The sequence below is a fragment of the Manis pentadactyla genome, chromosome 9, assembly GCF_030020395.1.
Source record: "Manis pentadactyla isolate mManPen7 chromosome 9, mManPen7.hap1, whole genome shotgun sequence".
In the NCBI taxonomy this organism is placed as follows: domain Eukaryota; kingdom Metazoa; phylum Chordata; class Mammalia; order Pholidota; family Manidae; genus Manis; species Manis pentadactyla.
The window spans coordinates 95,085,490-95,109,192 of record NC_080027.1 but is presented as its reverse complement, the minus strand read 5'-3'; the positions used below and the strand labels follow the sequence as shown (position 1 = coordinate 95,109,192).

The window sequence follows — 23,703 nt, the reverse complement described above, 5'->3', positions numbered from 1 at the left end:
CCCAGAGAAAATATATAGTATGGCTGTATATGGACTTTTTAAAAATACAAATACAAGTGACATCATACCAGGTATCACTGGCCCCCATCCTTAAAGGATTTCCAAAAGTCATCTCATTAACATAAACTCAGGTGTGGCTGAAAGGGACTTGTTAAGAATAACAAAAGATGTTCCTCTAATCTTTATGCTCCAAAGCTATTGCAGGAGCAGAGGACAAAAACAAAATATTATAATAAAAGATGCTCCTTTTGCTCGTATCACTTAGGAAGTTACAGGGGTTTTAGCAGCTCTGTCCTGGGAAATAGAGATTTGACTAAAACACTTATTTCTTATTATATCACAATATCACTATTCTGTTGCAAGTAATGCTGCCAAAAGTATTCCTTATAAATGACCCATTATGCACATATATACATTCTCTACGGCAGATTTTGAAATGTGTAATACACAATTTAAATATTAATGGCAAATGCTCAATTATGCTCCAAAGTGACACCAATTTATACTTCCACCAGCTGGGTATGAAAATACTCCGTTACTCGAAGCTTTACCAATTCTTATGATTATCAACCTTAAATTTTCACCAATTTGATGGATTGTATTGGATTTCCCTGAATAATAACAGAAAGAGTATCTTCTCTTGTATTGAAATCTTCCTCTTTCATTACTCACCAATTTTTAATCTTTATATACTTTGCAACCGGGCAGTTTGTCCATCTCGTTTGTTTCAAAGAAAATTCCTTCTACATGATAGCAGTTTTTTATGTAAGATGTAAATATTTTTCCCAGTCTTTTTATTTCATTTGTAATACTGTAAGCAAGGAAGTATTTTTTAATGAAGTGAAAGGAATCGCTTTTTTTCCTTTATGACTTTCACTTTTCATGTCATGCTTAGGACATTAGCTAAAGGCCATAAAGATATTTTTCTGTATTTTCTACTAATTTTACAGTCTGAATTGTCTCTGGGTCTTTAAACCATCTTGAATTCATTTTTGCAAGGTACAGTTCTACTCTTTTCTTCAAATAAAAACAGGCAAATTTTTAACTTTTCTGAGACTCAGTTATCTTAGCTGTAAAATGGGGATAATAACATTTACCTCACAAATGCTTTACTAAGATTTAAAGAGATTATGTTTATATATTCCTTAGCAGAGTCCTTAGAATATAATAAATGTTTGCTACACATTAGCTGGATCTGAAAATATACTTAATGTATATTTAGTAATTTATAAAGTCATATTAAATACACTAATAATTTAATAATACAGTCAACAATATAATATTTAACACAAAATAAATATTTAACATAAAAGAATTTCTCAGCAAAAATAACAAAAACTACCAGTTACAAAAATACATCAAAAAGATCATCCACAATGATCAAGTAGGATTCATCCCATGGATGCAAGGATGGTACAACATTTGAAAATCCATCAAAATCAACAAAAAGGAAAAAAAACACATGATCATCTCCATAGACGCTGAAAAAGCATTCGACAAAATTCAACATCCAATCATGATAAAAACTCTAAACAAAATGGGTATAGAGGACAAGTAACTCAACATAATAAAGGCCATATAAGACAAACCCAGAGCCAACATTATACTTAACAGCGAGAAGCTGAAAGCTTTTCCTTTAAGATTGGGAACAAGACAAGGATGCCCACTTTCTCCACTTTTATTCAACATAGTTCTGGAGGTCCTAGCCATGGCAATCAGACAACACAAAGAAATAAAAGGCATCCACATTGGTAAGGAAGAAGTCAAACTATCCCTGTTTGCAGATGACATGATATTGTACATAAAAAACCCTAAAGAATCCACTCCAAAACTACTAGATCTAATATCAGAATTCAGCAAAGTTGCGGGATACAAAATTAATACACAGAAATCTGTTGCATTTCTATACACTGACAATGAACTAGCAGAAAGAGAAATCAGGAAAACAATTCCATTTACAATTACATCAAAAAGAATAAAATACCTAGGAATAAACCTAACCAAGGAAATGAAAGACTTATACCCTGAAAACTACAAGACACTCATGAGAGAAATTAAAGATGAAACCAATAAAAGGAAACACATCCCATGCTCATGGATAGGAAGAATTAATATTGTCAAAATGGCCATCCTGCCTAAAGCAATCTACAGATTCAATGCAATCCTTATTAAAATACCAACAGAATTCTTCAGTGAACTAGAGCAAATAGTTCTAAAATTCATATGGAACCACAGAAGACCCCAAATAGCCAAAGCAATCATGAGAAGGAAGAATAAAGCAGGGGGAATTATGCTCCCTGACTTCAAGCTCTATTACAAAGCCACAGTAATAAGACAATTTGGTACGGGCACAAGAACAGACCCATAGACCAATGGAACAGACTAGAGAGCCCAGATATAATCGCAAGCATATATGGTCAATTAATATATGATAAAGGAGCCATGGATATACAATACAGAAATGACAGCCTCTTCAACAGCTGGTGTTGGCAAAACTGGACAGCTACATGTAAGGGAATGAAACTGGATTATTGTCTAACCCCATATACAAAAGTAAACTCAAAATGGATCAAAGACCTGAATGTAAGTCATGAAACCATAAAACTCTTAGAAAACATAGGCAAAAATCTCTTGGACATAATCACGAGCAACTTCTTCATGAATGTATCTCCCTGGGCAAGGGAAACAAAAGCAAAAATGAACAAGTGGGACTATATCAAACTAAAAAGCTTCTGTACAGCTAAGGACAACATCAGTAGAACAAAAAGACATCCTACAGTATGGGAGAATATATTCATAAATGACATGTTCAATAAGGGGTTGACATCCAAATTACATAAAGAGCTCACGCACCTCAACAAACAAAAAGCAAATAAACCAATTAAAAAATGGGCAGAGGAGCTGAACATTTTTCCAAAGAAGAAATTCAGATGGTCAACAGGCACATGAAAAGATGTTCCACATTGCTAAACATCAGAGAAATGCAAATTAAAACCACAATGAGATATCACCTCACACCAGTTAGGATGGCCAACATACAAAAGACAAACAACAACAAATGTTAGCAAGGATGTGAAGAAAGGCGAACCCTCCTACACTGCTGGTGGGAACTAATGTAAATTAGTTCAACCATTGTGGAAAGCAGTATGGAGGTTCCTCAAAATGCTCAAAATAAACTTACCATTTGCCCCAGGAATTCCACTCCTATGAATTTACCCTAAGAATGCAGGAGCCCAGTTTCAAAAAGGCATACGCACCCCTATGTTTATCGCAACATTTACAATAGCCAAGAAATGGAAGCAACCTAAGTGTCCATCAGTAGATGAATGGATAAAGAAGATGTGGTACATATACACAATGGAATATTATTCAGCCATAAGAAGAAAACAAATCCTACCATTTGCAACAACATGGATGGAGCTACAGGGTATTATGCTCAGTGAAATAAGCCAGGAGGAGAAAGACAAGTATCAAATGATTTCACTCATCTGTGGAGCATAAGAACAATGCAAAAACTGAAGAAACAAAACAGCAGCAGACTCACAGAACCCAAGAATGGACTAACAGTTACCAAAGGGAAGGGAACTGTGGAGGATGGGTGGGAAGGGAGGGATAAGAGGGAAAAAGGGTCATTACGATTAGCATGTATAATCGTAATTGGGCAGAGGATCTGAACAGACATTTTGGCTGCAGCATCAGGAATCTAACAGGAACGGGTTCTGCTTTAGGGAACAGGGGGCAGTTTGTGGTTCTGAGAACACAGAATACTTGTGTGGCTTCCTGTCAGTACTTGGCCATCTGACTTCATTTGGGGGACATGGGGAAGGCAGTATAACACAGAGGAGACAAGTAGTGATTCTATAGCATCTTACTATGCTGATGGACAGTGACTGTACTGGGGTATGTGGTGGTGACTTGATAATAGGGGGAGTCTAGTAACCATAGTGTTGTTCATGTAATTGTACATTAATGATAGCAAAAAAAAAAAACTACCAGTTACTCCATAGTGAAGAAATTCAGTTTAATTTTAACCAACAGGTTAGTATTGTATGGAAACCATGGCTACTAGACATTTTGATAGCTCTTCAACTATGCGATTTTTAATATTTAGCAAGAATTTACTACATGGCAATAACTGTTTTAAACACTATATAGGTATTCTTTCCAATGACCCCCTCAAATAGCCCTATTAGGTACTTACTAGTTATTAGGTGTCTCCATTTTAAAAATGGGGAAATTGAAGCATGGAAGGTTAAGTAACATTTGTGAGGTTATATAGTAAGTTAGCAGTAGAACCATAATATAAATCCTGGCTGTTGACTCAAAAGCTAGTGCTATACCACAGACTTATCAGCCTCAGTAAAAATCCCAAGAGATAGATATCATCTTCTCAAACAAAAGGAGACTCCAGATTCAGAGAAGTAGTTTGTCCAAATGTCAAAACATAGAACAAAATCAGTCTGACTTTAATAACCAAATCTTTCCATTTTCCACACCAATTCCAACTTGAGGATCTCTGACTGTTAAGCAGTAAATGACAAATGCCTTGTCATGCAAACAGCAAACATTTACTGAGGGACTACCATAGGCTAGTTACTCTGCTACAAGCCAGGGTACAGAAATAACTAAACACAGCTGTTGCATCCAAGTACATATAATTTATTATAAAATCACAGAACAAAGGAGACTAAGTCATTTGAGGACAAAATGTGGTGAGGCTGGTAAGAGAAAACTTCTAAAAGGAAGAGATTTTTGGCCCTTTAAATGAGCCCCAAAAGACAGAGAGGTGACCTTGAGCATAGAGAAAAGTAAGGGGCATGGAGAACACACTGCATAAATCACTACTGGATAGTACTGCAAAAATAAGATCAAACCAAGTGAGTCCCACCTCCTCCCAAATCCAGCTATGCCAGAAAACAAGATGGATTCCGTCAGTCTGAGGCCCAAATAAAATGAAGTCAGATGGCCATGTACTGACAGGAAGCCACACAGGTATTCTGTGTTCTCGGAACCACAAACTGCCCCCTGTTCCCTAAAGCAGAACCCGTTCCTGTTAGATTCCCGCTGCAGCCAAAATAGACAATGGCTGGAAGTCCACCAATCAGCTACAACCTGCATCAGCCAGTCAGGACTAAACAACCTTGCACCTTTCATTTGAAAAAAGGACCTGAGGAGGCTTAAAGGTGGTGGTGTAAGAAATGAGCCAGAAACTTACACCAAAACCACATATAATATGGAAAAACAGCAAATACAATGAATCCTGAAAGAGCAACTGGAAAGAAAACTGTGAAAGACTGCCTACATCTGGGGAAAAGAGGAGACCTCACAGAAAAGGGTAAAGTAGCAAAGCCATGACCCGGTAGGACCCAAGTCCTCCCCTTAATGCAGCTCACAAGCAAGTGGACGAGAAAGGAAGCGGGGAGCAGGGTAGAAGCCTAGGATTCTTGAACACCCAGCCCTGGAGATCTGCTCCAGGAGCAAGAACCCACATTACATGGTGCTCTAGAGTTTAGTGGGATTGGAAAGCAATGACAGGCAGAATACTTGCAGATTCTGGAATTTGAAGCTGCTTATGGTGAACAGATACCCACAGCTGGCTGCTCAGGAACAAAAGAAAGGCAGGCAACAGCAAGAGGGCTGTTAAAGGGGCAAGGATTACACAGAACTTGCTGCACAGGAGAAAGGAGAGGGGGATAAAATCAACCTAGCACACTAGCCTAGAAGGTTGGGAACTTTCAGGAGCTTCAGGTGTTACATCTGCCTGGCTGGCAACATATGCTGAGGACCCCCACCGTGTATGCAGCCTTTTACTCCTTCCATCCAGCCTGCACCAGTTCGCAAACCTACTGTCCCTGCCGTTGCGCCAGGCCAGGTAGAGGGAGGCTCTGCCTACAGAAGCTATGGGGAGATAGTGCAGAGGCTCCTCCCTGAACACTCGACCAACTGGCCCTGGCAGTGGAGGCAGAGGTCTTTCCTACACCCAGTGCCACCCAACTGCAACCTCCACCATTGCTCCAGGTGGTAGGCAGCTCCAGAGAGAAGAGCTTCTGGGAAATACAGGACGCTGCCTACACAAAATTTTTATTGCAGAGTAAGCAGTAGAAATATGAAATGACAAAAGAACCTGGTACAAACCAAAATTGAACAAAAAACAGAAACAGGTCTAAGTGAAATTGAAATCACCAATGTTTCTGATAAAGATTTCAAAATAAAAATTATAAACATGCACATGGACCAACAGAAAAATATTCAAGACCTCAGGGAAAACTTCAAGAAAGGGACAGAAACTTTGAAAAATACAGTATCTGAAATGAAACATACAATGGAGGGATTTAAAAGCAGATTAGATGAGGCAGAGGAGATGGTAAAAGAAATACAAATTAGAGAACACAAATACAAAGAAACTGAGGCACAGAGAGAAAAAAGGATCTCTAGGAATGAAATAATAGTAAGAGAACTGTGTGACCAATCCAAACCGACAATAATTGCATAATAGCCGTACCAGAAGAAGAAGGGAGAGAAAAAGGGATAGAAGGTGTCTTTGAGGAAATAATTGCTAAAACTTCCCCAGTGTGGAGAAGGAAAAAGTCTCTCAGGCCATGGGGTTCACAGATCTCCCAACACAAGGGACCCAAGGAGGACAACACCAAGACATATAATAATTAAAATGACAAAGATTGAGGAAAAGGACAGACTACCAAAAGCAGCCAGAGAAAGAAAAAAGATCACATACAAAGGAAAACCCATCAGGCTATCATCAGACTTCTCAAGAGAAACCTTATAGGCCAGAAGGGAGTGGCATGATGTATTTAATGCAATGAAGCAGATGGGCCTCCAACCATGAATATTCCATCGAGCAAGATTATCATTTAAATTTGAAGCAGGGATTAAACAATTTCTAAATAAGCAAAAGTTGAGGGAATTTACCTCCCACAAACCATCTCTACACTGTATTTTGGAGGGACTGTTATAGATGGAAGTGCTTCTAAGGCTAAATAGCTGTCAACAGAGATAATAAAACCACAGTAAAGGAAGTGGACCAATTAATTACTAAACAAATGCAAAATTAAATGAACTACCCACAAAGTAAGTCAAGGGGAACAAAAGAGTACACAATATGACACCTAATATATAGAGTGGAGGAAGAAGAACAAGAAGGGAGGAAAAAAAAAAGAACCTTTGGATTGTGTTTGAACTACCATACTAAGTGAGTTAAGTTAGACTGTTAGATAGTAAAGAAGCTAGCCTTGAACCTTTGGTAACCATAAATTTAAAGGCTGCAATGGCAATAAGTATATTATCTAATGATAATCACCTTAAATGTAAATGGTCTGAATGTACCAATCAAAAGACACAGAGTCACTGAATAAATTTTAAAAAAGACCCATCTATATGTTGCGTGCAAGAGACTCACTTCAAACCCAAAGACATAAACAGATGAAAAGTGAAGGGATGCAAAAAAGATATTTCATGCAAATAATAGGGACAAAAAAAGCAGGAGTTACAGTACTTGTATAAGACAAAACAGACTTCAAAACAAAGAACGTAACAAGAGACAAAGAAGGACACTACATAATGATAAAGGGGTCAGTCCAACATGACAATATAACCATTATAAATATCTATGCACACAACATAGGAGCATCTACATATGAAAAACAAATACTAACAGAATTAAAGGGGGAAACAATGCAATTCATTCATTTTAGGAAACTTCAACAAAACACTCACTCCAAAGGACAGATCCACCAGACAGAAAATAAGTAAGGTGACAGAGGCACTGAACAACACATCACATGGACCTAACAGACATCTACAGAACACTCCACTGAAAAGCAGTAGGATACACATTCTTCTCAAGTGCACATATAATATTTGCAAGAATACATCATATACTAGGCCACAGAAAGAGCCTCAGTAAATTCAGAAGAATTGAAATTGTACCAACTGTACCAACCAGCTCTTCAGACAACAAAGGTATGAAACTAGAAATAAATTAAGCAAAGAAAACAAAAAAGCCCAGAAACACATGGAGGTTTAACAACATGCTCCTAAATCCTCAATGGATCAAAGACCAAATAAAAACAGAGATCAAGCAATATATGAAGAAAAATGACAACCATAACTCAGCACTGCAAAATCTGTGGGACGCAGTGAAGGCCATGCTAAGAGGAAAGTATATTGTAATACAGGCTCACCTCAAGAAAGAAGAACAAACCCAAATGAACATTCAAAACTAATAATTAATGAAACTAGAAAAAGAACAAATGAGGCCCAAAGTAAGTAGGAGGAAGGACATAATAAAGATCAGAGCAGAAATAAATAAAGTTGAGAAGAATAAAATAGAAAGAATCAATGAAAGCAGGAGCTTGTTCTTTGAGAAAATAAACAAAATAGATAAACCCCTAGCCAGACTTACCAAAAAAAAAAAGAGTCTACACACACAAACAGAATCAGAAATGAGAAAGGAAAAATCACTATGGACACCACTGAAACACAAAGAATTATGAGAGAATACTATGAAAAATTATATCGTAACAAATTGGATAACCTAAAAAAAATGGACAACTTTCTAGAAAAATACCTTTCTAAGACTGACCTAGGAAGAAACAGAAAATCTGACCAGACCAATTACCACCAACAAAATTGAATTGATAATCAAAAAACTCCCTAAGAACAAAACTCCTGTACCAGATGGCTTCACTGATGAATTTTATCAAACATTTAGTGAAGACCTAATAACCATACTCCTTAAGGTTTTCCAAAAAGTAGAAGAGGAGGCAATACTTCCAAACTCATTCTATGAGGACAGCATCACTCTAATAATACCAAAACAAGGCAAAGACACCACAAAAAAAGAAAAGTACAGAACAATAACCCTGATGAACACAGACGTAAAAATACTCAACAAAATATTACCAAACTGTATACAAAAATATATGAAAAATCGGAGGAGCCAAGATGGCGGCGTGAGTTGAGCAGCAGAAATCTCCTCCCAAAACCACATATATCTATGAAAATATAACAAAGACAACTCTTCCTAGAATAGAGACCAGAGGACACAGGACAACATCCAGACCACATCCACAACTGCGAAAACCCAGCGCCTTGCGAAGGGGGTAAGATACAAGCCCCAGCCCCGTGAGAACCAAGCGCCCCTCCCCCCAGCACCCAGCCAGAGGAGAGGAGTCAGAGTGGGGAAGCAGAGGGAGCCCAGGACTGCTGAACACCCAGCCCGAGCCATCCGGACCAGAGTGCAGCAACAGTGCATGCGTGCGGTCCTGGATACTAGGGAAACAGGGCAGCAAGACCGGCAAGCAGGTGCCTGAGGCCGGCGACGGAGAACAAAGAAACGTGAGAGGCCATTTTTTTTTCTTTTTTTTGGTGAGTGTTTTTTGGAAGTCTTAAAGGGACAGGGACCCTAATACTAGGGAAACAGGGCAGAAAGACCGGTGAGTGGGTGCCTGAGGCCGGCACCTGAGGACAAAGAAAAGCGAGCATTTTTGTTGTTCTTGTTGTTGTTGTTTTGTTTTGGCAAGTGCTTTTTGGAAGTCTTAAAGGGACAGGGTGGGACACTTAGTCCAGAGGTAGGGAATCTGGGGATCTCTGGGCACTCTAAGCCCCTGGGCAGCAGGGAGCACAGAGGCCCCTAACGGAGATAAATAGCCTCCCAGCCGCTCCTTCTCCAACGGGGCTCCACCATTTTCAAGCAGCAGCCCAAGACAGGCCACGCCCACAGCAAAAGCAGAGATAAACTCCATAGCAGCCGGGAAGGAATCAGAAGCCCTGTCTGCACACAGCTGCCCAGCACAAGCCACTAGAGGTCGCTGTTCTCTCTGGAGAGGAAGGCCACAAACCAACAAGAAGGGAAGTTCTTCCAGCCGTCATTCCTTCCAGCTCTGCAAACTATTTCTATCACCATGAAAAGGCAAAATTACAGGCAAACCAAGATCACAGAGGCAACACCAGAGAAGGAGACAGACCTAACCAGTCTTCTTGACAAAGAATTCAAAATAAAAATCATAAACATTCTGACAGAGCTGCAGAGAAATATGCAAGAACTAAGGGATGAAGTCCGGAAGGAGATCACAGATGCCAGGAAGGAGATTACAGAAGTGAAACAAACTCTGGAAGAATTGGTAAGCAGAATGGATAAGATGCAAGATTGAAGCAATAGAAACCAGAGAACAGGAACGCATAGAAGATGACATAGAGAGAGATAAAAGGATCTCCAGGAATGAAACAATATTAAGAGAACTGTGTGACCAATACAAAAGGAACAATATCCGTATTATAGGGGTACCAGAAGAAGAACAGAGAGGAAAAGGGATAGAAAGTGCCTTTGAAGAAATAATTGCTGAAAACTTCCCCAAACTGGGGGAGGAAATAATCGAACAGACCACGGAAATACACAGAACCCACAACAGAAAGGATCCAAGGAGGACAACACCAAAACACATAATAATTAAAATGGCAAAAAACAAGGACAAGGAAAGAGTTTTAAAGGCAGCCAGAGAGAAAAAGGTCACCTATAAAGGAAAACCCATCAGGCAATCATCAGACTTCTTGACAGAAACCCTACAGGCCAGAAGAGAATGGCATGATATATTTAATACAATGAAACAGAAGGGCCTGGAACCAAGGATACTGTATCCAGCACGACTATCATTCAAATATGACGGTGGGATTAAACAATTCCCAGACAAACAAAAGCTGAGGGAATTTGCTTCCCACAAACCACCTCTACAGGGTATCTTACAGGGACTGCTCTAGATGGGAGCACTCCTAAAAAGAGCACAGAACAAAACACCCAACATATGAAGAATGGAGGAGGAGGAATAAGAAGGGAGACAAGAAAAGAATCGCCAGACAGTGTATATACCAGTTCAATAAGCGATCTAAGTTAGGCAGTAAGATACTAAAGAGGCTAACCTTGAACCGTTGGTAACCATGAATTTAAAGCATGCAATGGCAATAAGTACATATCTCTCAATAGTCACCCTAAATGTAACTGGACTTAATGAACCAATCAAAAGACACAGAGTAATAGAATGGATAAAAAAGCAAGATCCATCTATATGCTGCTTACAAGAAACTCACATCAAACACAAAGACATGCACAGACTAAAAGTCAAGTAATGGAAAAACATTATTTCAGGCAAACAACAGCGAGAAGAAAGCAGGGGTTGCAGTACTAATATCAGACAAAATAGACTTCAAAACAAAGAAAGTAACAAGAGATAAAGAAGGACACTACATAATGATAAAGGACTCAGTCCAACAAGAGGTTATAACCATTCTAAATATATATGCACCCAACACAGGAGCACGAGCATATGTGAAACAAATACTAACAGACCTAAAGGGGGAATAGACTACAATGCATTCATTTTAGGAGACTTCAACACACCACTCACCCTAAAGGATAGATCCACCGGGCACAAAATAAGTAAGGACACGGAGGCACTGAACAACACAGTAGAACAGATGGACCTAATAGACATCTATAGAACTCTACATCCAAAAGCAACAGGATACACATTCTTCTCAAGTGCACATGGAACATTCTCGAGAATAGACCACATACTAGACCACAAAAAGAGCCTCAGTAAATTCCAAAAGATTGAAATTCTACCAACCAACTTTTCAGACCACAAAGGCATAAAACTAGAAATAAATTCTACAAAGAAAAAAAAGGCTCACAAACACATGGAGCCTGAACAACATGCTCCTAAATAATCAATGGATCAATGAACAAATTAAAATAGAGATCAAGGAATATATGGAAACAAATGACAGCAACAACACAAAGCCCCAACTTCTGTGGGATGCAGCGAAGCAGTCTTAAGAGGAAAGTATATAGCGATCCAGGCACACTTCAAGAAGGAAGAACAATCCCAAATGAATAGTCTAATATCACAATTATTGAAACTGGAAAAAGAAGAACAAATGAGGCCTAAAGTCAGCAGAAGGAGAGACATAATAAAGATCAGAGAAGAAATAAACAAAATTGAGAAGAATAAAACAATAGCAAAAATCAATCAATGAAACCAAGAGCTGGTTCTTTGAGAAAATAAACAAAATAGATAAGCCTCTAGCCAAACTTATTAAGAGAAAAAGAGAATCAACACAAATCAACAGAATCAGAAATGAGAATGGAAACATCATGACAGACTCCACAGAAATACAAAGAATTATTAAAGACTACTATGAAAACCTGTATGCCAACAAGCTGGAAAACCTAGAAGAAATGGACAACTTCCTAGAAAAATACAACCTTCCAAGACTGACCAAGGAAGAAACACAAAAGTTAAACAAACCAATTACGAGCAAAGAAATTGAAACGGTAATCAAAAAACTACCCAATAAGAAGACCCCCGGATCGGACACATGTACCTCAGAATTTTATCAGACACACAGAGAAGACATAATACCCATTCTCTTTAACGTTTTCCAAAAAATAGAAGAGGAGGGATTACTCACAAACCCATTCTATGAAGTAAACATCACTCTAATATCAAAACCAGGCAAAGACCCCACCAAAATAGAAAACTACAGACCAATATCCCTGATGAACGTACAGGCAAAAATACTCAACAAAATATTAGCAAACCGAATTCAAAAATACATCAAAAGGATCATACACCACAACCAAGTGGGATTCATCCCAGGGATGCAAGGATGGTACAACATTCAAAAGTCCATCAACATCATCCACCACATCAACAAAAAGAAAGACAAAAACCACATGATCATCTCCATAGATGCTGAAAAAGCATTTGACAAAATTCAACATCCATTCATGATAAAAACTCTCAGCAAAATGGGAATAGAGGGCAAGTATCTCAACATAATAAAGGCCATATATGATAAACCCACAGCCAACATTATACTGAACAGTGAGAAGCAGAAAGCTTTTCCTTTGAAATTCGGAACTAGACACGGATGCCCACTCTCCCCACTGTTATTTAACATAGTACTGGAGGTCAGAGCCACAGAAATCAGACAAAACAAAGAAATACAAGGAATACAGATTGGTAAAGAAGAAGTTAAACTGTCACTATTTGCAGATGACATGATATTGTACAAAAAAAGCCCTAAAGACTCCACTCCAAAACTACTAGAACTGATATCGGAATACAGCAAAGCTGCAGGATACAAAACTAACACACAGAAATCTGTGGCTTTCCTATACACTAACAATGAACCAATAGAAAGAGAAATCAGGAAAACAAATCCATTCACAATTGCATCCAAAAGAATAAAATACCTAGGAATAAACCTAACCAAAGAATTGAAAGACCTATACCCTGAAAACTACAAGTCAGTCTTAAGAGAAATTAAAGGGGACACTAACAGATGGAAACTCATCCCATGCTCGTGGCTAGGAAGAATTAATATTGTCAAAATGGCCATCCTGCCCAAAGCAATATACAGATTTGATGCAATCCCTATCAAATTACCAGCAACATTCTTCAATGAACTGGACCAAATAATTAAAAACTTCATATGGAAACACCAAAGACCCTGAATAGCCAAAGCAATCCTGAGAAATAAGAGTAAAGTAGGGGGGATCTCACTCCCCAACTTCAAGCTCTACTACAAAGCCATAGTAATCAAGACAATTTGGTACTGGCACAAGAACAGAGTCACAGACCAGTGGAACAGATTAGAGACTCCAGACATTAACCCAAACATATATGGTCAATTAATATACAATAAAGGAGCCATGGACATACAATGGGGAAATGACAGTCTCTTCAACAGATGGTGCTGGCAAAACTGGACAGCTACATATAGGAGAATGAACCTGGACCATTGTCTAACCCCATACACAAAAGTAAATTCAGAATGGATCAAAGACCTGAATGTAAGTTGCAAAACCATAAAACTCTTGGAAAAAAACATAGGCAAAAACCTCTTAGACATAAACATGAGTGACCTCTTCTTGAACATATCTCCCTGGGCAAGGAAAACAACAGCAAAAATGAACAAGTGGGACTATATTGAGCTGAAAAGCTTCTGTACAGCAAAAGACACCATCAATAGAACAAAAAGGAACCCTACAGTATGGGAGAATATATTTGAAAATGACACATCCGATAAAGGCTTGACGTCCAAAATATATAAAGAGCTCACCCACCTCAAAAAACAAAAAACAAACAATCCACTTAAAAAATGGCAGAGGAAGTGAACAGACAGTTCTCCAAAAAAGAAATACAGATGGCCAACAGACACATGAAAAGATGTTCCACATCGCTAATTATCAGAGAAATGCAAATTAAAACTACAATGAGATATCACCTCACACCAGTAAGGATGGCTACCATCCAAAAGACAAACAACAACAAATGTTGGCGAGGCTGTGTAGAAAGGGGAACCCTCCTACACTGCTGGTGGGAATGTAAATTAGTTCAACCATTGTGGAAAGCAGTATGGAGGTTCCTCAAAATGCTCAAAATAAACTTACCATTCGACCCAGGAATTCCACTCCTAGGAATTTACCCTAAGAACACAGCACTCAAGTTTGAAAAAGACAGATGCAGCCCTATATTTATCGCAGCACTATTTACAATAGCCAAGAATTGGAAGCAACCTAAGTGTCCATCAGTAGATGATTGGATAAAGAAGCTGTGGTACATATACACAACGGAATATTACTCAGCTATAAGAAGAAAACAAATCCTACCATTTGCAACAACATGGATGGAGCTAGAGGGTATTATGCTCAGTGAAATAAGCCAAGCAGAGAAAGAAAAATACCAAATGATTTCACTCATCTGTGGAGTATAAGAACAAAGGAAAAACTGAAGGAACAAATCAGCAGCAGAATCACAGAACCCAAGAATGGACTAACAGGTACCAATGGGAAAGGGACTGGGGAGGATGGGTGGGTAGGGAGGGATAAGTTGGGGGCAAGACGAAGGGGGGTATTAAGATTAGCATGCATAATGGGGGTGGTGGGAGAAAGGGGAGGGCTGTACAATACAGAAAAGACAAGTAGTGATTCTACAGCATTTTGCTATGCTGATGGACAGTGACTGTAAAGGGGTTTATGGGGGGACCTGGTATAGGGGAGAGCCTAGTAAACATAATATTCTTCATGTAATTGTAGATTAATGATAAAAAAAAAAAGCAGTTCCTATGTGGGACCTCCATTAAGTTCTTCATAATGGTATAAAGGGCAAAACAAAGGGTGGGCAAAGGGTCTGTTTGTATTTATTCAGAGGATCAAAGCCTAATTTGGCTACCCAGAAAATGAACTAAGATACAATATGAAGAAGTTCCAACATCAACATACTCTGGAAGAGTCATTCCAGAAGATGATCATCAAAAAACGTCAACAAAGATCCTGGTGCTGTTGCAGTTGTAGCTGCATTCATCCCACTGGTTCCTGGAATTGCCATTGGAATGAAGAAGTAGATATCTAAGCTGGCCTGTGCATACAGTAAAATAACAAATTTGACTGGATCTATACTGTTGGAACTCAACCAAGAATTAGGAGAAGTGCAAGTTGCAGCGCTCCAAAATCTTGAGACTACAGACTATCTACTGTTAAAAGAACATATGGGATGTGAACAGTTCCCAGGAATGTGTTGTTTTAAATTGTCTGATTTTTCTCAAACTATTCAAATTCAGTTAGACAATATCCATCATATCATAGATAAGTTTTCACAAATGCTTAGGGTGCCTAACTGGTTTTCTTGGTTTCACTGGAGATGGCTGGTAATTGTAGGTCTGCTTTGGTTATGTAACTGTATTCCTATTATGTTAATGTGGGTACGCAATTTAATTAGTAGTTTAAAAACCTATACATGCTTAAGTTACTCTACAAGAAGATATGTCAAAGAAATAATCAATCTTCCCATGTTTTCTTCCGTCTGCTACTTCTATAGCTTTTCTTCTTCCTTCCTAATTACAACCCTTAAATAGAATTCGTGCCTCATATCGAATTTATCGAGTATCATAATTCTTCCAAGTGGTAAAGATACCTCAAGACAAATGCTGGGCATAAAACCCACAGGGCATAAATCTGCAAAGAAGTAAAAAGCCAGCCTTTTCAAACAATATTGCTTCTCTCTCACTTACCAACTTTACATTTCCCTGTATTACCCTGGAAGATGACTGGTTAGCCAGAGACGGGTAAGATTCCTCAAGGGAGGAACAACCTAAGACAGGCACAGTTGCAGGGGGGCCATCAGGTGAGAAATTGGGGATCAACAGAGGTGAGGCTTAGAACCTCACCCCTGCTGTTTTGAGAGAAATCATCTGCATCCGTGGATGTTTTGTTGCCCTTGTCTAGCTTGGATTAATACTTAGCCTATAGGTACATACCCGATCATTTACATTTGCTTACTTACAGCACTAAACTATGTTTTCTACCTTTATCTTGCATGTACCTACCACTTCAGCATTTTATTAAAAATAATAATAACAATAATAATAATAATAAGGTAGAAATGTGGGATTCACATATAAATCAAGTATAAAAATCAAATGAATATTCATATTTGACCTGATTGTTTATAGTTCATAATGCGTGATCAAAACCAAAAGTTTCTGTGATGACTGCCCTTGTACTGTTCACCATGTAAGAACTTATTCACTATGTAAGAACTTGTTCACCATGTAAGAACTTGTTTGTTGTGCTTCAGAAGATCAGAGACTGATGAGAATTAGGCTTGGATTGGATTAATGATTGTGCATCGAGTCCCCTGTACAGAATTTTATTGTTATTAACTGTTAACAACCATTTGATCAGTAAATATGAGAGATGCCCTCTCAAAAAAAAAGTATATAAAAAAGATCACCCATCATGATCAAGTTGGATTTATTCCAGGAATGCAAGGATGGTACAATATTAAAAAACCTATCAACATCATCCACCACATAACAAAAGAAGGACAAAAATCACATGACTATCTCCATAGATGCTGAAAAAGCATTTGACAAAATTCGACATCCATTCATGATAAAAACTCTCAACAAAATGGTTATAGAGGTATGTACCTCAACATAATAAGGACCACATACGACAAATCCACAGCCAACATCATACTTAACAGTGAAAAATTGAAAGGTTTTCCCTCTTAGATGAGGAACAGACAAGAATGCACACTCACACCACTTTTACTGAACATAATACTGCAGTTCCTAGCCACAGCAATCAGACAACACAAATAAATAAAAGGCATCCAGACTGGTAAAGAAGAAGTTAAACTGTCACTATTTGCTGACGACATGATGTTGTACATAAAAAACCCTAAAGAATCCACCCCAAAATTATTAGAATATCTAAGTTCAACAAAGCTGCAGGATACAAAATCAATACACAGAAATCTGTGGCAATCCTATATACTAATGATGAACTAGAAGAAAGAGAAATCAGGAAAACAATTCCATTCACAATTGCATCAAAAAGAATACAATACCTAGGAATAAACCTAACCAAGGAAGTAAAAGACCTATACCCTGAAAACTACAAGACACTCATGAGAGAAATTAAAGAAGACACCAATAAATGGAAATGCATCCCATGCTCATGGGTAGGAAGAATTAATATTGTCAAAATGGCCATCCTGCCTAACGCAATCCCTATCAAAATACTGACGGCATTCATCAACAAACTAGAACAAATAGCCACCCTATTGTATGGGACAATATATTTGTAATGACATATCCGATAAGTGGTTAACATCCAAGATGCCTCACATGCCTCAACACCCAAAATGCAAATAACCTGATTAAAAAATGGGCAGAGGATAAGAACAGACACTTCTCCAAAGAAGAAATTCAGATGGCCAACAGGCACATGAAAAGATGCTCCACATCACTAACTATCAGGGAAATGCAAATTAAAGCCACAATGAGATATCACTTCATACCAGTTAGGATGGCCAAGATTGAAAAAACTAGGAACAACAAATGCTGACACAGATGGGGAGAAAGGAGAACCCTCCTTCACTGCTGGTGGGAATGTAAATTAGTTCAACCATTGTGGGAAGCAATATGGAGGTTCCTCAAAAACTAAAAATAGAAATACCATTTGACCCAGGAATTCCACTCCTAGGAATTTACCCAAAGAAAACAAGATCACAGATTCAAAAAGACATATGCACCCCTATGTTTATCACAGCACTATTTACAATAGCCAAGAAATGGAAGCAACCTAAGTGTCCATCAGTAGATGAATATAATTCAGCCATGAGAGGAAACAAATCCTACCATTTGCAACACCATGGATGGAGCTAGAGGGCATTATGCTCAGTGAAATAAGTTAGACGAAGAAAGAGAAGTACCAAATGATTTCACTCATTTGTGGAGTGTATCAACAAAGCAAATCGGAAGGAAGAAAACAGCAGCATACTTACAGACTCCAAGAAGTGACTAGCAGTTACCAAAGGGAAGGGGTAGGAAGGGTTGATGGGGAAGGAGGGAGAAGGTGTTTAAGGGGCATTATGATTAACACACATAATATAGGGGGCTCACAGTGAAGGTGATATAGTAGAGAGAAGAGAATTAGTGACTATAGGATCTTACTATGCTAATGGACAATAACTGCTGGTGGGTGTGTGAGGGGGACTGGATAATATGGGTGAATGTAGTAACTACAATGTTGCTCATGTGAAACCTTCATAAGATTGTACATTAATGATACCTTAGTGAAAAAAAAAAAAAAGAAAAAGAAAAAGAAGAAAAGGACCTGAGTGGGAACGTGGGTGATAACTTTTTCTATGAAAACGACCCCCTCTCTGGTTCTCTAGCATACTTGAGGTTCACAGCCAACCTATGCCTCCCAGTTTGCAAACTGTCCCATTTTTTCCTTTTTTTTTGCAGTGAAGTTCTCTACTGAACTTCCTGTATTACAGAGAAATTTATTAAAAGTATATTAAATAAAAATTCTCTGGAAACAATGAAAAGGCTTCCTCTATAACAGTGAAAAGAGAACAAAAAAGATGTGCACAGTACTGTGGTCTTCAGCCTAGATGAAACTTTGTCCAAATAAATGCTCATTTCTAACCTGTCCTTAGGTGATCCTCAAACATTAACACTGGCATATGGTGGGTTCTTCTGCCAATGTACAACAGGTACACAATGAATACATTACAATATACTGTACCTAAACAGCAGGGCAATCCAAGATACAGTAAAATCAAAAGAATTCCTCTCAAATTCAGTAGGAATAGTGCTGGATTTGTAGTTACAGTGATAAAAATGAACAGAATTGTAAAAATTATCTACTTCAATTCTCTCAATTCAAGATAAGACAGAAACCAAGAGAGATCAAATTATACTTGTCGAAAATGACATGAATGCACACAGTTGGCAAAACCCACCTATTCTGTCCTCAAGAAAGCTACAATGAAGGAACCTTTTAAAACATTTTATTTGAAACTTAACATTAGTCACATGTGACTAGCATGGGGCTAAAGAACACAATGCCCCTTTAAAGACATCGTTTTCCATGTGCCAAAGGCTCTACAAGTAGAAACATACTTACTTCGTCAGCCTTTCAATAGTCTGCTTGTGGACATCATTATGGGTTTGGGAAAGCACAGCTTCATGCTGAGCACATTTCAAACACAGACCACTAGCACGGTTAGAAATATTAGCAGCAAGAAGAGACTCTTTGTGTTTTAGTCGCTCTTTAAGATCTTCACAGTTTTTCTGAGAGTCAGCTAACTCTTTCCTAAAAAGAAGGGAAAAACAGTTTCAGCAAATGGCCAGGTAAAAGCACACTACTTCCAAATGTCTCATCATAGTGATAATGACTACCATCGTTTATGGGTGTTTACCTTATGAGGTGCTTTAGGTACAATATCTAATTAATTCTTGCCACAATCCTGAAACATAGATGTGATTACCCTGACAGTTTGAATAAAATGAGACTTAAATATATTAAATAATTAGCCCAAATTCTCATGTGACATTTTAACACAGATTGGTTTGCCTCTGATACTGGCTCTCTTTTCACAGGGTCCCATCTCCATTACATTATTATTACTCACAAAACAAAACTAAAACTCCAAACACAAATCTTAAGTTGTTTTGAGATAGAGCAGGGACATGGAAAAGCACCACAATGAAAAAATGCCAAGTTATAAAAGTATGGTAAGAACAGGAGAGACTCCATCTTAAGACTAAAATTCCATTTTAAAAAATGGAGTTAGGAGGCAAGATTCCGAACATTTTATGGTGATTAGCCAATCTTAAGGCAGAGCAGGCAGGTTCTAAATGATATGTTTCCACTGCTTGAGGATAATCACTATCATGGAGAAGAACAGGATCAACAGATGCCTTGTGTAAAGTTTACCTTACAGAATATCTAGAAGACTAACTGTGGATGGTGACATAATGTCTCTAACTGGAGACAGACATCATGAGACCACACATCAGCCTACTTTCCCCTGGCCCTTTTTCCCATTCTTGAAATCCTTAAGAACCCAAATTCTAAACTTTTAAGTGCACCTCCCCTCTGAGGTCTCCTGCACTCCACTCCTGTCTATGTACTATCTTACCAAGTAAACTTTCTTGTCGCATAAGCCTATTTCACTTCATCTCTGAACTGTTTTTTCATGATAAAGACAAGAACTCACTGATCTCCACCTCCACTGGTAAATGTGCTTGTCCCTTTGCTCTTTCATTCAATTTTCTAGTCTTAAGCACAAGTCTTCTCTCTCTCTGTTCTACTTCAGACAAGCAGGGAAGGGCTACTGGCATCTCTGATTTGGGCTTGCAAGTTCCTGTCATCTGGGTGACTCAGATGGGACTGTGGCTGTGTGATCATGTTCTTTAGCAGTCTGACCAAAAAAATCATTCTTTGCTTTGAGAAGTTCTCAGAACATAATCTCACTCCATCTAGTGCTCAGTGGCTCCCCCAAATTCTGGGATGGTGGGGACTTAGTTCCCATGCCATGCAGATTCAAGCAGACACTGGATGCCCAATGACCATGGCTTTCGGAGTTGGCAAGGGATTTGCCCTATGCTGAGCAGGAATCAATGAACTAAACTTCCCTGTTTCTCCTTGCTCTCTACTGCCTGCATATGTGCTGCCATTTGCTATGAATTCCTTCCTTACTTATACTCATTCAACCTGTTTGCAAATTCTTTCTTCACCAGAGTCAAGAACCCTCTCCCAGGTTGAGGTCTCACCTAGCATGCAGGGGGATCTCTCCAGATTGGATTGCCAAAGAACAGTTTCTATTTATTAACAAAGAGGTGGGGTGGCAAAACACAACATCTTTGAATTGAGGGAAAGACCTTATTTCAAGTGTTAACTCCTTAAAATTTGTAGAGTATCTTAAAAGATTATGTAAAGGACATGGATTTTACCCATGAGTAATTCATTTTACCCATTTTTCTTCAGGAGGAAAAAAACATTAAAAAATGATCTAACTACAAAGTTCTATAAGGAGCTTTTTCAAAAAAGCATAGGCTACAAAAATAAGTCATACAGAATCTGCCAATCATAGGATTTTGTATGTAGCAGCTATGGGCTGGAAATACACAGTTTGCTAAAGAAAGGGCTGGGAATTTGTGTATTTGTGTGTGTGTGTGTGTGTGTGTGTGTGTGTGTGTGTGTGTGTGTGTGTGTATGTGTGTATTCTTTGTTTTTATTTATAGGACAGTCCCTGCATGAGGTTTTTCTCCAAGTTGACTTTGTAAGGATAAAATGACCATTGTATGGACTAGGTTTTCCACCTCTTCCCAGTAAAGCTTTGGTAAAGTCAACTTGGGAAAATGAGCTTCCTTGCATAGACATACCTTTCCTACTGTGTGTATATTTATATACACACACACATACATACATATATAAAGACCTAACTTTAAAAAAAGAAAATTGCTTTTAAATTTTTGGACTACTGAAGGCAGGCATATTACCTCTAGTTCAGTCTACTCTTGCTGTCAGCTGCTACTATACTCAGAGATCTAACACTACCCTAACTTGCCCACTGTCACAGAGAAGAAGTCAATAGTCAAGACACTGGGCTGACCCAGATTACCTTAATTCTTGGGATTTGGGGGATTTTCAGGAGCCCAGAAGAGGTGGAAAAGGTCAACAGGTAATCTAAGGGTTAAAAAAAGAGCTAATCTAATGAAGTTGAAAAAAAAGGAGTTGTTTTTGCTCCATTCCAAAGATAATATCTCTAACATAATAAAGTTTCTTTTAAGTATCATATATAGAAAAACCTGACTTTCAAGGACTTTGAAAAAGAGTCAAAGGGTCTCCATTACAATTTCTGTCAGTATCAAATTCAAAATGCTCAGGTAGATTTGGTTACTTGAAGTGGCAAAAAAGAAAATATAAAAGAAAGGGGTACCATAAAGCCAGAGTTTCTGAGAGTAGTAATTTTCTTTCACTCATCAGGATGAAGTATGAAAAGCATAGAGCAATGTGAAATAAATGAACAAAAACATGTTCAGTGAAAGCCATAAGTTCTGGTACTTAGTATTATTCTAGTTACGTCTCTACACAATATATGGCCTTAACTATTTAAATTTTACTTCAAGTTGGACTAACTAAAATTGTAAGAACTATTTTAAAGTTTATTTGATTTGAAAGTATTTCATTACTACTATCTAAAATGACGTTTAATAAACAAAAAATTAATTCCTGTAATCTTTTCCTATTCATAATACATAATAAATCACTAATGGCTAATCTATAATATAAAGGTTTTATGGGAATTAAAAAAAATACATCAAAAAGTACATGAAAACACACTATGTATACAGTAGTCCCCTCTTATCTGCAATTTCATTCCATGATTTCAATTACCCACAGGGGACTGTGGTTCCGAAGCAGATGATCCTCCTTTCTGGTGGATTTTCAGAAGGCCCATGGTGGCCTTACAAGACATCTCAATGCCTACATCATTCACTTCACTTCATCTCAGCACGCATGCACTTTATCATCTCACATTATCACAAGATGAGGCATGAGTACAGTACCATAAATACCACATTCACGTAACTTTTATTACAGTGTATGGTTATAATTGTCCTATTTTACTTTAGTTATTGTTAATCTCTCAGTATGCCAAATTTATAAATTAAACTTTATCACTGGTATGTATATATAGGAAAAAGCGGTTTATATAGGGCTCAGTACTACCCCCCGTTTCAGGCAGCCACTGGGAGTCTTGAAACATGTCCCCTGCAGATAAGGGAGGATGACTGTACTTAAATTCATCATGTTTGCAAAAATACTCCAACTTATATGATTGTTGCAACTTTATAATTAGATGGGTAATACCTAAAGAGAAAAAATATTTGCTTGTAATATGGAAACTAGAGTGCTTTATTTTCACTACTTATTTTAACAGTATAATTTCTCTAAGAGCAGCCAGTGATTCTTACTTATATAAGAAAACACAAATATGTACAACTAATAAAGCATAAAATTTATAATTTATCTCAAGTCTTTGAAATGGGATTTGGAAAAGGACTTCACAATTTTATGCCCCCTTATCCTTTAATAATCGGAGGACATCTCTTTTTATTTTTAGCTATCAGTTGACATTGAGCATTGAGTACCAGACATTGTAAAAATAATATTACATATGTGATTTAATTTAGTCTTAAGTACCCATAACATTGGTATTTTTTTAATTGAAATATAGTTGATTTACAATATTATATTGGTTTCAGGTATACAACACAGTGATTCAATAATTACATGCATTTCTAAAGGCTCACCAC

General features: G+C 37.9%; 1 protein-coding gene across 3 annotated transcripts in view; it reads right to left on the bottom strand.

Annotated features, from left to right (window-relative positions):
- The window catches only part of SDCCAG8 (SHH signaling and ciliogenesis regulator SDCCAG8), a 275,300-nt gene that overhangs the window by 182,486 nt on the left and 69,111 nt on the right, over positions 1 to 23,703 (bottom strand). For all 3 annotated transcript variants that reach the window (XM_057507849.1, XM_057507847.1, XM_057507848.1), the window contains exon 8: positions 19,502 to 19,690. In XM_057507849.1, coding sequence (XP_057363832.1) covers positions 19,502 to 19,690 — 189 coding nt within the window. The remainder of the gene's footprint in view (positions 1 to 19,501; positions 19,691 to 23,703) is intronic.